The sequence below is a fragment of the Camelina sativa genome, chromosome 1, assembly GCF_030686135.1.
Source record: "Camelina sativa cultivar CO46 ecotype springtype chromosome 1, ASM3068613v1".
Classification (NCBI taxonomy): Eukaryota; Viridiplantae; Streptophyta; class Magnoliopsida; order Brassicales; family Brassicaceae; genus Camelina; species Camelina sativa.
Window position 1 is genome coordinate 14945580 of NC_141880.1, and position 17204 is coordinate 14962783.

At 40.6% G+C, this 17204-nt stretch overlaps 1 protein-coding gene and 1 long non-coding RNA gene across 2 annotated transcripts; one reads left to right on the plus strand and one right to left on the minus strand.

Annotated features, from left to right (window-relative positions):
• Nucleotides 1-3871: 3871 nt before the first annotated feature.
• LOC147949943 (uncharacterized) lies at nucleotides 3872-4749 on the minus strand. Its single transcript, XR_015562331.1, has 2 exons — nucleotides 4531-4749; nucleotides 3872-4280 (listed from the first exon to the last, which is right to left on the minus strand). It is a non-coding gene; the product is annotated as an uncharacterized LOC147949943 (long non-coding RNA).
• Nucleotides 4750-5545: 796 nt separating this feature from the next.
• Nucleotides 5546-8510, plus strand: LOC104792227 (arginine decarboxylase 1, chloroplastic). Its single transcript, XM_010518328.3, has one exon. It carries the CDS (start codon nucleotides 6208-6210, stop codon nucleotides 8332-8334), a length of 2127 nt encoding a protein of 708 aa, XP_010516630.2. The 5' UTR covers nucleotides 5546-6207; the 3' UTR covers nucleotides 8335-8510.
• The last annotated feature ends 8694 nt before the right edge of the window (nucleotides 8511-17204 follow it).

Below are 17204 nucleotides of genomic sequence, written 5' to 3' on the forward strand. Positions count from 1 at the left end.
TTTTTAGAGTCACCTATAAAAGAACCTTTTAAAGGAGATTGCTCGACGGAACCCGGCATTATAACCCCGCCCCTATAGTGCGGCGGTTACCGGTGTTCCCTCAGTCTCTCTTTTCCATCCCGCCTGTTTACTGAGCTCTCTACATTGCATCTTATCAACTTGTTAAAGTCCCTTCATTTAAGCTTGAAGAGTTGGGGCATTATGACCTCAACTCAAAGAAGTAGTGGTTACCCCACTCTCTTCAAGTAAAGCCTACCCAAACTTAAAACCGCAACCATCAGACCAATTGCTAATACCCAGAGCTTTCTCCACTTTGCTCGACCCCCCTAGCTAGAGCTGTCAAATGGTCCGTCCATAGACCATTTGGGCGAGTCCATTTGGACATTCTTTTGCATGGGCCAAAGTTGGACAGTCCCAAATGGACAATGGTCCACAAAGTGTCCATGCCCATTAAAACCATTTCCAAATGGTCATGACCATGGACAACCCATTTTTTTTTCTATTGTCATTCACTTATAAAATCTGAATTTTATTTTTGTTATTATTTTTTCCTATTCACTTATAAAATCTGAGTTTTATTTTTGTTATTTTCTTTTATAAAATCTGAATTTATTTTTGTTGTTATTCACTTATAAAATCTGAGTATTATTTTTGTTATTTTCTTTTATAAAATCTGAATTTTATTTTGTTGTTTCTTTTATAAAATCTAATTTTTTTGTTATTTCTCTTCTAAAATTATGAGTTTGGTGGAAAATTACGTAATTACAGTTTTTCCTCAAAACCAAAATTAGAGAATCATCATTTTTTGCCAAAACCGTAAAACTGTGTTTTCCCGCCAAAACCGTAAAATTACGTTTTCCCGCCAAAACTGTAAAATTGTGTTTTTCCGCCAAAACCGTAAAACTGTGTTTTCCCGCCAAAACCGTAAAATTACGTTTTCCCGCCAAAATCGTAAAATTGTGTTTTCCCGCCAAAATCGTAAAATTGTGTTTTCCCGCCAAAACCGTAAAATTACGTTTTTCCGCCAAAACCGTAAAACTGTGTTTTCCCGCCAAAACCGTAAAATTACGTTTTTCTGCCAAAATCGTAAAATTGTGTTTTCCCGCCAAAACCGTAAAATTATGTTTTCCCGCCAAAATCGTAAAACTGTGTTTTCCTGCCAAAACCGTAAAATTACGTTTTTCTGCCAAAACCGTAAAACTGTGTTTTCCCACTAAAATTATAAAATCACTCTTCCGCAAATACAATAATTTATCTGTTTTATGAAAAAAAAATATAAATGTATTTTATGAAAATAAAAATTTATAAATGTAAAATATAATAATTTAAAATTATTTAGTTGTAAATAGAATTTCTCATTTTGGTAAGTGGGCAACCCATTGTCCATTTGGTTAAGCCCATATGGTCAATAGACAAAAATGATCAAATGCCCAAATAGACCATTTATTTTTTGGTCTGACCATGGTCAGCCCATATATATATGGACATGGGCATATCCATGGGTGGCCCGCCCAATTGACAGCTATACCCCTAGCAAAGCCCGATTGCGTGTAGACCATTTCATCTAGGTGAGATCTCCAGCTTTGGCCTTTTCAACGCCGCTCCGTCTTCGACTCAAGATAGTGGCCACCTTATCATTCAGTGATTTGTTCATGGATGATGCTTCGATACTTCTTGATCTCACAGGTTCCAAACTGCTTTTTAGCATCTCGTCCATAGCTCTCAAGCTCATATTATCGACTGCCCTTATCTTTCTATGTATCCTTGTTGTTCTAAGCTTTAGGGTTTTCCCCTTTATGTTGTTGGTTAAACTTTTCATGTTGCTTGTAGCTGTTTCTTATTCTAATGGATTGAAAACACATCTTTGTTCAAAAAAAAAAAAAAAAAACGTTGTATTACTATATCCCTCATGAATTCTATTGCTATTTCTGAGGCCGACCATATATGGTCATATTATTTTAGATCATTTTAGTCTTTTGGTTGTTCTATTTTGTGTGATTAATTTAAGTAACAATATGATCGTTTAAAATTATAAAAAGTTAATAAATAGGAAACCATTAATCATACGATTCGTATGAAATACATAAGAACGCAATGGTATTAAAAAATAAAAATATCTATATATTTTTTTTTATAGATCATCACAACTTGGATTATTAATTTTTATCACAAAATATAAAAATCTTTACGAAACAAATTTCAACCATAAAAATCAGAATGTATATTTTTTTTCTTCTATTTATTATTATCCAAATAAACAATATGACGGTAGACGAGTTTTCAATAACAACAAAAAATGAAAATTACAAATGATGAAATATCTATTTTTTTTTAAGACAAAAATTTGTTTTTAGATGTTGAGAAATATTAAATTTTAAAAATCTGCAATTTTAACGATTTCACATTAAAAAAAAAGTTATAGAAACTTTTCAGTTTTCTTCCAAATGGTGGTAACAAATTATAGATTTACTATTTTCAGTACCATTATCATATTTTGCTATTATTTTTTTTGCAACTTACAAATTATTTTGTTTGACAAAATTCTGAATGCAAAAATTATGTCTTGGCAAGTGTCATACGGATTCTGATTATACCCACTCTCTGGTCAAATGCACTAAACATCAAAGGATAACATATTGCGTAACTAGGGATGGAACCGCACGTACGTGCGGAGTTAATTTCGAAAACTAAGTTTGATAATCGGTTTATAAATATATCACATAATCGGTTTATAATATATCATTATGTTGCTGAAATAATTTTTAGGAATGATATTAATATGTTTTAAATTCGGTTTAGAGTTTAGGCGAAAAGAAAAAGAATAATCGGATTTGTTTTTGTATCAATAAAGATAACTACACTAAATTATAGCAAGAGGTATGTGGTAAGTTTATTTTGGGACAAAAAATCCGATTATAAAAGAGGACCAATGCAGATGGTCCATAACTTGGTTGGTCTTCGGCTCTTTAACGACCATCTCCTTTGATTGGGGAACCTACCGTGACTGGAAAGTGCCGAATGATGTAGATAATCTCAAGGTAGAGACATCAGCCAATATTACCCAGTGTTATCGATGCAACGAAGGAAGAATACTTGAAGGATATGGAAAAGTTGAAAGAGAGTTTGGAGGAAAAGTTCACATAGATCTTGGAGGAGAAGTTCAGATAGAATTTGGAAGAGATGAATTTTGGATGCAGGGAAGCATCCAAAAAAATCTAATTAGTGTGATAGGTTATGGATTGGTGAGAAAGGGTCTTAGCTAGTCTTGGACGTTCGGTTTAACCGGTTTATTCGGGTCAGGTTGTTCGGTTTCGCAAAAAATCGGGTTTTAAAAAATCTCACCGAATAAACCCGAATTAAAATTCGGTTCAGGTCAATTCGGAAGTCGGTTTGTTCGGGTCGGTTATTGAATAAAATTTCTGTTCCAAAGTTGAACCGAATTATTTTTTATTCGGTTTTGGTTCGGTTTACTTTTTGTAAGAAAAAATTTTTAGAAGCCAAAAAACCCAATAACAACAACTCAATTGACAAAATTAAAAGGCAGAACTTTAAAAACCCCAAGCCCAAAATTATAATAACCAAGCCCAAATCCATTCAAATCTAGGGTTTTTGGAAGCTAACACTAACGCCGGCTGTGACGACCGTTTCTAGTTGGCTCCGCTGCGTGAACTGCCGACAATATGTGATTTCAGGTTCCTCACTAGGTCTGGGCGTTCGGATATCAGATCGGATTCGGTTCGGATTTTTCGGATTTCGGATTTTTTGGATATTGATTCTAACATCCATTCAGGTATTTATAAAATTTAGTTCGGTTTCGGTTCGGATAATTCCGCTTTTGGATCGGTTCGGAGATGATTATCGATAACCAAAATTAAACCAAAAGTTATTGGACAATGTTTTATTCGAATACTTTTTAATCTTATTGTACCCAAATAATCATACTAATGGAGTATTAAAACAAAAAAAATAGAAATTAAGTAAATGACAAGGTTCTCATAGAACCATATAAATACATAAAAGATATGAGGCATATTTAACGGAATATCATACTATTTCTTATATGTTCGGTTATATTTGGATATTTATTGGATATCGGTTCGGATCGGATAATATCCGATATCCAAAATAATGAAAGCCAAGAACCGATTGGTTATTTCCTTAATATTGGTTCGGTTTTAATCCGCTTACTTTAGTTCGGATACGGTACGGATTTTCGGATTCGGATTTTATGCCCAGGCCTATTCCTCACCCTCTCTCTCATTGTTGTCGTGAGAAGAAATCTACAAAACTCATAAATTTTAGTATTAGATCCAGGTAAAGAATTCCACATAACAAAACGAACTAAACTTTGAAACAAACAAAACGAACTAATTAGGATTAGGTTTTGAACTAATACATCAGGAAAAAAATCTAGAAGAATAGAGAGAAGTAGTAAAAGCAGAAGAAGAGAACAAAGCAATCGATTTAAACAAAGTTAGGGTAAGATTATGACTTTAAAATCGTTCAGAAGAAAAAATAAGAACAGCTTACTAGTCTGAGATTAGCGATTAGAGTTTAAAGTAGTCAGACAAAGGGGCTTCTTCTTCTGCGTATGATTGACAACAAGAGACGAGTTCTAGAAGATGATGAAGGAGGAGATACGAATGAGTGATTAAGTCATTTCGGATTCAAAGGTTTAGCTTTCACCATTTTTTTTTTGAGAGAGAGCTCTTTGCTGGCTAAAGAGGCAGCCACAGGAAGAAATGAAAGGGGATTAGGGTTAAAAAAAATAACCCTATATATATTTCGGTTTATGTAAAACCGATCGGTTATGTTTTGCCGAACTGAACCGAACCGTTAACCGAATTCTCAAATTAATTTTGCCGATCCGTTAACTGAACCAAACCGTTAACCGTTAACCGTCACACATCAGACGCCGATAACCGAAACATTCGGTTTGTCTGGTTCGGTTTAATCGGGTTCTGCCGATTGCCCAGGACGAGTCTTAGCTATTAACTTTTATTTTGTTGGTGTATTAAGTATACAAAAGAGTGTGTAGATTGATATTTTTTTTAAAAAAAATATTCATAATGTATAAATTTATAAGTTTATACTTCAAAATGTTGATTGTACATAAAGTATTCAAGTATCAACAAAGATACATGTTTGTTCTTGTATGTGTTGCTTGTACATGACCAAACCTAAGCTTAATTTTTTTTGCACAAAGTATGTTCTTTACAAACATAAGCTTCACATTAATTTTTTAGTTTATTTTAGTCCTCACATAGAGTATTTTGTTATTTAAGACTTTCTTTGTCTCAAGTATTGATTAATAATATCTAAAATAATTTACTTTAAAGATATTTAATAAATAGTATATCTTCACAACATTAGTAATCAAACATAGCAATTTAAGATTTGCTACCATGGTGAAGATGATTAAATGTTTTTTCACATATAAAAACTTAAAAGGTGAGAGTGGGGTTATTTTAATGCGTCTGTCCGCTAAAACGAAACGTAATTTTCAAATATTTAGTATTATTATAGTCAGGAAAATTACGTTTTGGTGGCTATGAAATTCTTTCTTTTTCTTGGGTCCAATATGATATATTTTTCATTTTTTCTTAACGGAAAAAATTTCAAAGAAAATACAAATAAAGGTTATTATTTTTTTAATATTATTTTAATAGAGAGAATCACAAATAGGGCCCAAGCCCAAATCCAACCTCATCCGAATCTCTCAGCTTTCTCTCCCACCACCTCTCTCCTATATAACGAAGCTTCCTCCTTCATGCAATTCTCGCTTCATCATCCTTCACCAATCTCTCCTTTTTACACGACTCCTCCAGTCTCCACCTTGAATTTTCCCGAGAAAATTCTCTCATTCTCATTTTCTTTTGCTGTTGAACTCAGATTTGGAAAATTCCTTTTTCTGTTTTTATCAAATTTTCAAAAAAAAAAAAAAAAAAAACTTCCTTCTGAACGTTCGTGGTGGGGAATTTCGGGTCGGGTCGGGTCGGGTCGGGTCGTAAAAGGCGGGTTTCACGGTGGTGATAGATTCACCTTCTGCTTCTTTTGAGGGGGTTAGCCCCGAGGCTCTCCGCCTCGGCGGGTTTCAAATTCCCCCAATTCTTTCTAACAGTTTCACAGATTCATTTTTTTTTTCCTGTCGAAAATTTTTGTTTCACGAAACATTCATTTGTAACCGTTCGTTGAAGGAAGAAGAAGATGCCTTCTCTAGCTTGTGTTGATACTCCCATCGATACCTTCTCCGTTGATTGCTCCGGCGTCTTTGTTCCGTCGTCTACCACCGCCGCCGTTGTTGACGGTTCTTGCCATTGGTCACCGTCGCTCTCCTCCTCTCTTTACCGTATCGACGGATGGGGAGCTCCGTATTTCTCAGCCAATACCTCCGGGAACATCTCTGTTCGTCCTCATGGCTCAAACACTTTGCCTCACCAAGACATCGATCTGATGAAGGTTGTGAAGAAGGTGACAGATCCGAAAACCTCCGGTGGTTTGGGATTACAGCTTCCGCTTATCGTTCGTTTCCCTGATGTTCTGAAGAATCGTCTCGAGTGTCTTCAGTCAGCGTTTGATTACGCGGTTGAGACTCAAGGCTATGGTTCTCATTACCAAGGTGTGTATCCTGTGAAATGTAATCAAGATCGGTTCGTTATCGAAGATATTGTTGAGTTCGGATCGAGTTTTCGATTCGGGTTGGAAGCTGGTTCGAAGCCTGAGATACTTCTTGCTATGAGTTGTTTGTGTAAAGGTAACCCTGATGCGTTTCTTGTGTGTAATGGTTTCAAAGACTCTGAGTATGTCTCGTTGGCATTGTTTGGGAGGAAACTTGAATTGAATACTGTGATTGTTCTTGAGCAAGAAGAAGAGCTTGATTTGGTTATTGATTTGAGTCAGAAGATGAACGTGAGGCCTGTGATTGGGTTAAGAGCTAAGCTTAGAACCAAGCATTCTGGTCATTTTGGGTCTACTTCTGGTGAGAAAGGCAAGTTTGGATTGACTACTATTCAGATTATTCGTGTGGTTCAGAGGCTTCGTCAAGTTGGTATGCTTGATTGTCTCCAGCTTCTGCATTTTCACATTGGTTCACAGATCCCGTCAACGGCTTTGTTATCCGACGGTGTGGCTGAGGCTGCGCAGCTTTACTGTGAGCTTGTTCGTCTTGGTGCTCATATGAAGGTTATTGATATTGGTGGTGGATTGGGGATTGATTACGACGGGTCTAAATCAGGGGAGTCGGATCTCTCTGTTGCTTATACACTTGAGGAGTATGCTGCAGCTGTTGTGGCATCGGTGAGGTTTGTTTGTGATCGGAAGTCTGTGAAGCATCCGGTGATATGCAGTGAGAGTGGTCGAGCTATTGTCTCACATCACTCGGTGTTGATCTTTGAAGCTGTTTCAGCTAGTAAACAACATGAAACCCCAACTGATGTTCAGTTTATGCTTGAAGGGAACTCTGAGGAAGTCCGAAATGATTACGAGAATCTTTATGGTGCTGCGATGCGTGGTGATCGTGAAAGCTGCTTGCTTTATGTTGATCAGCTGAAGCAGAGATGTGTTGAAGGGTTCAAAGAAGGTTCCTTGAGCATTGAACAGTTAGCTGGTGTTGATGGGTTATGCGAGTTGGTGATTAAGGCAATTGGCGCATCGGATCCGGTTCTGTCTTACCATGTCAATCTATCGGTTTTCACTTCGATCCCTGATTTCTGGGGGATTGATCAGCTGTTTCCAATAGTTCCAATCCATAGGCTTGATCAGAGGCCTGTGGCGAGAGGGATCTTATCAGATTTGACGTGCGACAGCGACGGAAAGATCAACAAGTTCATAGGCGGAGAATCGAGCTTGCCATTGCACGAGCTGGAAAAAAACGGCTGCAGCGGGGGTAGGTACTATTTGGGAATGTTCCTGGGCGGGGCATATGAGGAAGCTCTAGGTGGAGTCCACAATCTGTTTGGTGGACCAAGTGTAGTCCGAGTCTTGCAGAGCGATGGACCTCACGGATTCGCAGTGACACGTGCTGTGATGGGCCAGTCCTCTGCAGATGTCCTCAGAGCGATGCAGCACGAGCCTGAGCTCATGTTTCAGACTCTTAAACACCGAGCCGAGGAGCAGAGGAACAACAACAAAGCAGGTAGTGATAAGGGAAACGACAAACTAGTAGCCGCAACGTGTCTTGCTCGTTCATTCAACAACATGCCTTATCTTTCCATGGAAACGTCCACAGACGCTCTCACCGCAGCGATCAACAACCTCGGTGTTTACTACCAGGACGAAGCTGCAGCTGGTGGCGACGGCAAGGGCAAGGATGAAAAATGGTCTTATTTCAGTTGATTGAGACTTGAGAGACTTGGCATCCTCTTGTCTTTTATCTTCACCGTACGATTCTAGTTCTTATTTGTCTGTAAAATTCAGTTTTTAAGTTTTAAGTTGTTTCCTTGTAATAATAAGACAACTCTTAGCAAATTTTAATAATATTATCATCGACCACTATATTAACAATTAACAAAGCCATGTTTTTTTTTTTTTTTTAACAAACATATGCTTCATTCCATTAAAATAGAATACAACATATAACAAAGTTTAACGAACAACAGAGTAAGGCAATCCCTAAAGCCAATACATTGAAAAGATAAAGATAGATAAGGGTCATCGAAATTGTAGACTTGAGAGCTATGGACCAATTCCTTGCAAGGGTTTTGGAACATGTGAAGTCAAGAAATAACGATGTTTCTTCCATGAATGCTTCGATGGAGGAGAAGATGACCACTGTCTTAGATTGAAGACTAAGCGGTGTTGAAGAAGCTACAGATGTGACCCGAAGGAAAGCTGTGCTAAGGGTTTGAGCAGGGTTAAGAATGCTCTGTTTGAGGATAGATGTAAAGTTGATTTCAGTCTTAATCTCAAGGGTGAAACGCTTGAAGATGTTGTGGTAACCCCAATTACATTGAACTGGGGTCATAATGCCGCTAATCTTCAGGTTTTTAAGAGGGAACTTCAAAAAGTTGATGAGAGGCAGTTTAGCGGGCTTATGTATCAGTCGGATTGAAGAAAGGAGCCTGAAGACACATCGGTAACCACAGTTCCAAAAGGACTGGATCATAATAACAGGTTTTCTAAAGAATTCTTCAACCAAACTAGCATCAATGGTAGTTTAATATCCAAATGCAGTCTTCGAACAGATGGTTCCATAAAGCTACACAGAAATTGCCTAGAGTGTGAGAGAATTGAGTTCTGATCGAACCTGGATAAAAGCGGATTATATTGTGGATCATCTTTTCGGAATGGGCTCGAGAAGCTTAAAGAACCAAGAGTTTGTAAGCCCACCAGTGGAAACCCTAGTTTTCCGATTGGGGACGGTTTGGTTCTCACGCGGCGGCTGGACTGAAGCGAGGTCTGATGCAGGGGTTTGAGTATCTCCGATGGGGGAAAGGGCGCTGGTTGTGGCTTCATAACGGGGCTTGAGGATTCAGAAGAGAACAAAAGGAGCTTAAGGTCTCCGGTTCTAGAAGTCGACACCAAGATGAGATGGTCGTCGTGTGTCGTCGACGGTTCCACCAGGCCAGCAAAAGATGGTCCAAGCAGATCTGCTCCTGCCATCGCTGATACATGGTGTGAGATCTCTTTTTGGTGGGTCGAAACCCTAGATTTGGCGTTTGCTGGTTCTTCAGATAGCTTCTCCGGGAAGGGGATGGGTAGTGGATAACAGTCGTGAAGACTCGACCAACTAGTCACTTCCATGGATTTGAGATCGGCTATTGAAAGCATGTGGTTGGGGATAGATTTAGAGGGATTAAAAGTGATCAAAATCTTAAAGACAACTAAGAAAAACAAAAGCAAATAGTGCAAGAAAAAGGGAGAAGAAAAACAGGTTATGTCCCGACGCCGGCAAAGTTCTCCTTCACCGATGCTGGAGGAAAGTAGTGGTAAGGACTCCTTGATTATCGTGCCCGAAAAAAAATGTGTTTTAATATTAGGTTTTCTTTTTTAAATATAACCACTCAATTAGTTTATGAGTAGTTTTTTAACAAAACCATGTCAATGAGCAAAATTTAAGTCTTTTTCCTAAAAAAGTAGGATAATGCATTTGGACTATTGGACAGCTTTTAGAATAAAAACAAAGATTATTCTATGTGAAGACTACTGAGACGAGACAATTTGGGGATTGCCAAGTAAACATGACGACGCCGGACCAAGAGTATAAGTGAAGGATGTGGTTGTTAGCCGTAGAATGTGACACCACAAACACTCACATACACATGCACATGGACACATAGAATAGGATCCTTATTTTGTGGCTCTTCTCCATTTGAGTTTATGGGAGGACAATTTTGGACCATTCCGTAAAAAAGAGGCATATTTTGATACACTAAAACTTTTAAAAGTTCGGATTTTATGGTTATATTATGGACCACGATCTCCATACGCACATCTACTTATATGGTTATATATAGATTTTTTTTTTTTTTTTTTTTGTCAACATTTGAAAAATCTAATCTATGAGAAAATTCTCATCATTAACCCATTTTATATAAAATGTTAACTACTTATATTTTTCTCCTAAAAAAATACACAATTGTTATTTTCATTGTTGTCAAAATATCCATACCATCAATGTTTTTTTCTTTTTTGTTAATATTTAAACCACATTGATAAAACAAAAACGTATCTATATGTATTTTGATGTCGATGAAAATAACATTATAGAGAAGTAATTGGAAGATCTCTTCTGCCGTTTTATCACTTTGCAAATCCACACTATTATTATTGTTGTTGGTGTCAAGACATTAGAATGAGATTCTAAAACAACCCTACCGTTTTTTTTATATATTCTAATATCTAGTGATTTCATACTTATTAGCAACCTATCCTCAATTAACAACAATAGCGGATTACAGATAATTCAATTCCAATAATTAATAACAATTAAAGAAATAACATCATATCAATGTCAATAACAATCCAAAACATAACCAATCATGAAACCAACAACCCTAACATCCATTCTAGACCACTAAGAAACCAGTAATCCTAACATCCATTCTAGACCACTAAGTTCCACTCTATCATCCTAACAATGACACATAACAAACAACTAAGCTTCTAGAACATCCTCCTCTTCATAGCCTTGATTACACGATCACATTTTGTCTTTACCTGCGCCACAATACAAAAGAGAGGCGTAAGTATTGCCAGAAATACTTACTGAGACAATCCATCCATCTAATAGGCTATACACAAAAGCAATAAGATCTCTCATGCCACCATCAACAAACAATATAAAAAAACCAGGCAATGCACAATGCAACATGACATAACCAGTTGTTACAGAAGGGTGTCGATCGACACCTTGACATTCACGAATCTCTAACAGTGTCGACTAACACCTCCACATGTTGTCGACCAACACCGATGGTGAGCATCAATTTCCTTCGCACATAACCTCCGAATCTCGCCTCCAAGCTTTTTCTTATCGTCCCACACGATCCCAGCAACGAAATCCAAGTCTCAGGAGCCACGAAAAACTCCCAAACAATCAAGAGACAAAACCACACAACACACAAAGTCACAGAAACAGAGATCTTAGCTCAGATAAGCCACGGTCATACTCTCACCTTTACCAAACAGCAAGATCTATGCCCCAACGATGAAGCTAGCACCACAACAAACTTCCCACCATGTCCTTATCCTTGAATCCACACCCTCCAAAAAGAAAATTCACTCACAGGACCAAAGATCTCCCAAAAACCACAAGAACAGCCTCTGGAAACTCTTCTTTCTTCTTTTTTCTCTTAAAGTGTGAAAACTTCTCAAATGGACAAAGGAGGTCGAGTTCTTCCTTTTAAACTCGAGTTTAGGGCTTCTCTAAACCAACCACGCAAACCAGAGAATTTAAAATTGAACCGATTAACCCATTCACAATTGGTATCGATCGACACCACCACTAGTAGGGTTAGAGATATCTGAATTGCTTGTGTGTATAGCCCAATAGATGGGAGGATTGCCTCACTGTGTGTTTATAAATTACTCACACATCTCATATGTGTTATGGTGAAGGTAAAGGCAAAGTGTGATCGTGGAATCAAGGCGATGAAGAGGAAGATGATCTTGCAGTTCATTGACGTGTTGTCTAACTTCTATTAGGTTGCTAGACTTGAGTAAGTAGAGCATTTCTAGGTTGGTGAAGTTATGTAGTTGGTTGAATTATTATTGTTATTGGTTATTTAATTATTGGTTATTGATTACTGGTTTAATGGTATATGTTGATTAATTTCCGCTGTTTGGTTTGATTTTGGTTAGGTGGCTAGTGGATATGGGACCACTTGTTAATTAATTATAATTATTCTTACTAAAAAAACGGGTCGGGTCGTTTCAGTTGTTGATTGATGTTAGGTTGTTAGTGGATGTGAGACCACTAGAGATTATATTATAAAAAGAAAAAAAAGAAGAAGGGTTGTTTCATTTTGGCATCAGAGCCCTATCGGTTCTAGGTCTAGTGTTCATTGTAGCTTTTGCTCTTGGTGTTTAGGATTTCATGCTAGAGTTGATTATGCGAGTTAGTCAATTGTGTGTGGCATGGGGTCCAAAACATCCTCTTCGAGCCTGCTTTGTGATTCCAAGGTGAGTTATGTTCTTTGTGTAGTGAGAGTTGTTCTGTTTTTGCTTAGCCTTCTATTTGGCAACGCGTTCCCGATGCCAGTGTGAGTGTGACCTAAAGCATGGCCAGTGAGGAACTGGCAGAGTCACAGATCTGCCACAGGTTCATCCTAGAGTGTCTAGAGACCAGGGTGGTGATGGACTCGGCAAGTTGGTGGGCTTGGTGTCAGTGCCAGTGTTGCCTCGGGGGTGGGGGTTCTAGCGGAGGGTGCTCCCGGTAGTGAAGATGTCCTGATGGGCTTGCTAGCTCACATGTTGGCGTTGCTTCCAGCAGTGGTGCCGCCAGCGGCTAGTGTACAAGTTCCTGTGGTCCCGCCAGCGATTGGTGGGCAGGTTCAGGTGGTGTCGCCAGTTTTTGGTGGGCAGGGCCCAGCGGTGCAGCCTGTGGCTGGAATGCAGGTAGGTGTGCAGGCAGGGGATGGGATAGTGGATGCACAGTATGTTCAGATGCTGGTGGAACTACGACAGGTGGGTGTGGTATCTTTCCCGGAAGGTACGGATCCGAGTGTGGCGGATTAGTGGAGAGAGCGGGTTGAGGATATTTTCCGGTCGCTCTGGTGCCCCGAGCAATATCGGGTGGACTTGGTAGTGCACTACCTATCAGGAGATGCAAGTGTGTGGTGGAGGTCGACTTGTGGGGGAGTTCTACACCAAGTGTTTTCCTCATGAGGCGCTTGATCGCATGGAGGCGCGGTTCTTGGAGTTGACCGAGGCGAACCTACAGTGCGAGAGCTGGACACGGAGTTTAGTCAGCTTATGGTGTATGCAGGCTGGGCTTTGGAGCCAGACACAAGTTCTTGTTGGACACAGGTTCTTGTTGGATGTGCGTGATGACCTGAAGACTCGGTGCAGGGTGAGGAGCTACGCTAAGAGAGGTGAGCTGGTGGAGAGTGCAGTCGGGATAGAGGGTGACTTCAGGTCACTTGTGGTGGTAGTCAGTCCTCGAGCGCAGCCGTAGTGGAACAGCTGCATTATGTTCCTTACAAGTATGTTTGAAGCTATCCAGAGGTTGGGGTTCAGCGGTGCGGGATGTTTCGGGTGTGGTAGCATGGACCACAAGGTGGCCAACTTTCCACAGAGAGTCGAGCAACAGGCAATTACGGAGCAGCGGGCATGATGTGAACGCCGAACGGCTTAACGACACGGACGGATGTCTGTGTCGTGGGACACTCGTGAAAACAGGGACTTTACTTGGAGAAGTGGAAGTGGAATGAGAGTAGAGTGTGAATGGACGACGGAAATGAGTTTCAAAGGCAAACAAACGAGTAGAACAAGAGAAATGGCGGAGGTGATGCGTAAAGCGGATGTACGGACGGTGGAGTACGATAGCGGATGAAAGGGCCGAGGAGGATGGAATGGCGGCTAGTGAACCAAGTAAGAAACTCGACCTTGATTTACTAGTGAGAATGGAGTCGAAGTGGAACACAACTAATGATCAGAAGAACGTCGTGTGGTAGAGGCGGTATGGATTGAACCGGCGGTGTACACGAGCAGTGGAGAGCGTCGTACGCTGTCTAGAAAGGAGGGTGATCTCGGATCGTTCCTTCTCGAATTTCCTTCAAGCCCAGTCCCAAACTGTGATACAAGAAAGAGATTTGAGACAAGAAACAAAGATTCACTCTTTGGAGAAATTATAATTTCATTCGTCTAAAAAGTTCAAGCTAGTGGCAATGGGAGTTTAAATAGTGTTAGGGTTTAGAGGGGACTAGGGACACGCGGACTCGCTATGGTCCTCACACGTTTGCCCTTGACGTCCTACGCTAGATGGTGAACACGTCGCCCTATATGTGGTTTAAACAGGACCACACACGTCACACTATTCAAACGTTCAAAAGGAAGACTCTATAAATGTTCAAAACACAAAGCTCTAAAAAAAGAAAAAATAGGCCACTTCATTAAGTTGAACGCGGGACCACGTCATGGACTAAAACGCGGCGTTGTGCGTTAGGACTCGTCGCGTTGTTAAAACCTTCTCCGGTAAACCTCATGGGACGAAGAACGTATGGACGGTCTCGCTGATGATTGCCTTGGCCGAGTCCATCTCTTGGTCTTCTTGGACGAAGGCTTGGACGAAGTGGTTGCTCTTGTGTCTTGAAGTCATGGATGAGCTCTTGGTCCGGGTGGTTGCACCGGGAATGATCCTAGGCATGCTGGCTCCGAGTTGTCCCACGGGTAATACAAGTGTTCTGCTGGTGTCCTGGTTTGGTGCGAGTGTTCCTGGCCACATGTCTGGTCCGGTGCTCACATCATTCCCTCCCCCTTGCGAATGTTTTGTCCCCAAAAAATCTTCGTTGTCACCTGCATCAAACGGAACAAGATCAGCAACATGAAACGATGTTGATGTATTGTACTCACCGGACAGCTCAAGGCAATATGCGTTTTCGTTGATCTTCTTGACGATCCAGAAGGGTCCGTCGCCCGTGGGCTGAGCTTGTCCTTCCTTTTCTGGGTGAACCGCTCTGGCCGAAGTTGTAGCCACACCCAATCGTCAGGTTGGAAGAGCATTGGCTTGCGTCCTTTGTTGGCATAACGGGCATATTATTCGTTCTTCCTCTCGATATTGGCTTGGACTTCTTTGTGCAGATGTTTGACCATTTCGGCCTTGGTGGCTCCGTCTTGGCTTTTGATCTCTTCCAGCGGCAATGGTAACAAGTCCATGGGGGTCAATGTTTTAAAACCATAGGATACCTGGAACGGTGACTTCTTGGTGGCCGAATGAACTGCTTGGTTGTAGGCAAAACTCGATCAATGGTATGTATTCTAACCAAGTCCCCTTGTTTCTTGCGATAGCCATATGGAGTAATGCGCCAAGGGTCTGGTTGACGACCTCGTTCTGTTCGTTGGTTTGAGGATGCGCGGTGGTGAGATAGAGTAGCTTTGTCCCCAACTTCTTCCACAAGGTACGCCAGAAATGACCGAGGAATTTTGGTTCCCGGTCAGAGATGATCGTACGTGGAAGGCCATGAAGACGTACTATATGGTCGAAGAACAGGTCAGCTATATGCACTGCGTCGTTGCTCTTGTGACATGGAATGAAGTATGCCATTTTGGAGTATCGATCGACCACTACCATGATGGACAAGTCGACCCAAGGACCGGTCGAGACCGGTAGCGGGGTGTAGAGTCCGTGAGGATAAGTGGTGGATTTGGAGGCTCAGCAAACTACGCACTGGCCACAATGCTTCTCGACCATGCTCCGCATCTTTGGCCAGAAGAAGTGCTCTTGTAGCATAGCTATAGTTTTAGCCACGCCAAAATGTCCGGTCAGACCTCCACTATATGTTTCTCAGATCAATAGGTTATGGATAGAGCCGGTTGGGATGCAAAGTCGTTGACCTCTAAATAAGTAGCCCTCATACACATAGAACTCTGCATATTTGCCTTTGCCAAAGTTCATGAAACATTCCCCAAAATATGCATCATCTGCGTACGCATTCTTGATGCTCTCGAACCCCAATACTTTGGCGTCCATGGTAGTGATCACGGCGTGTCTTCGGGACAGGGCATTGGCCTTAACCTTCTCTTTCCTTTCTTATAATTGATAACGTATAGGAAGGATTCAATGAACTCTAGCCATTTGGCATGCCTCTTCTTGAGGTTGGTTTGGCCGCGCAAATGATTTAACATTTCATGGTTCGTGTGGATTACACATTCCTGAGCTAGCAAGTAATCATGTCAAGTCTCCATGGCATGGACCAGCGCGTATAGCTCCTAGTCATAAGTCGGATAGTTGAGGGTGGTACCGCTGAGCTTCTCGCTAAAATATGCCATCGGTTTATCACCTTGCATGAAAACGACTCCAATGCCAACGCCGAATGCGTCGCATTCCACCTCGAAGGTCTTGTTGAAGTCGGGCAGGAAAAGGAGAGGAGTTTGAGTAAGACGCTTCTTGAGTTCCAGGAAGGCTTGTTCTTTTGGCTCCCCACTTGAACTCTTGGTTCTTCTTGATCACCGCGGTAAGGGGGGCAGCAACGATGCTTATGTCTCGTACAAAACGGCGGTAAAAACTGTTAATCCGTGGAACGATCGGACTTGGGAGATGATAGTTGGTGTGGGCCATTCTTCTATGGCTCAGATCTTCTCACCATCTACCTTTAGGCCCTGTTCACTGACAACAAAACCTCAGGTTAACCCCAACGCAGGGTTCTAAGGGGGGTTTTAGTGCTGAAGAAAAAACAAAAAAATCAGATTAATCAAAAAAATGCAAGAGAGCCTCTTATATTGGAGACTCGTTTATGGGCTAAGAGGCGGTACGTGTCAAGTGCTTGTTGGCCAAACAAAAAAATAGAAGAAAGGAAAACATTTGTTTCAACAACCCATTTTTTTCTTTGTTTCATCTCTCTCTCTCTCTCTCGGCTCTCTCTCGGAGTTTCTCTCTCGATCGAATATGGGCTATTGATAAAAGGAAGAAGAATGTCCTGTTTATGCTTTGGAATCAAAGGAGATTGGTTCGGAGGAGATCCGAATCGGATATTTAATTTGGGGAGGCGAATCAGAGAAAAGCGAATCGACTCCGAGATATTTGAGTTTGGAGTCGATTCATTCGG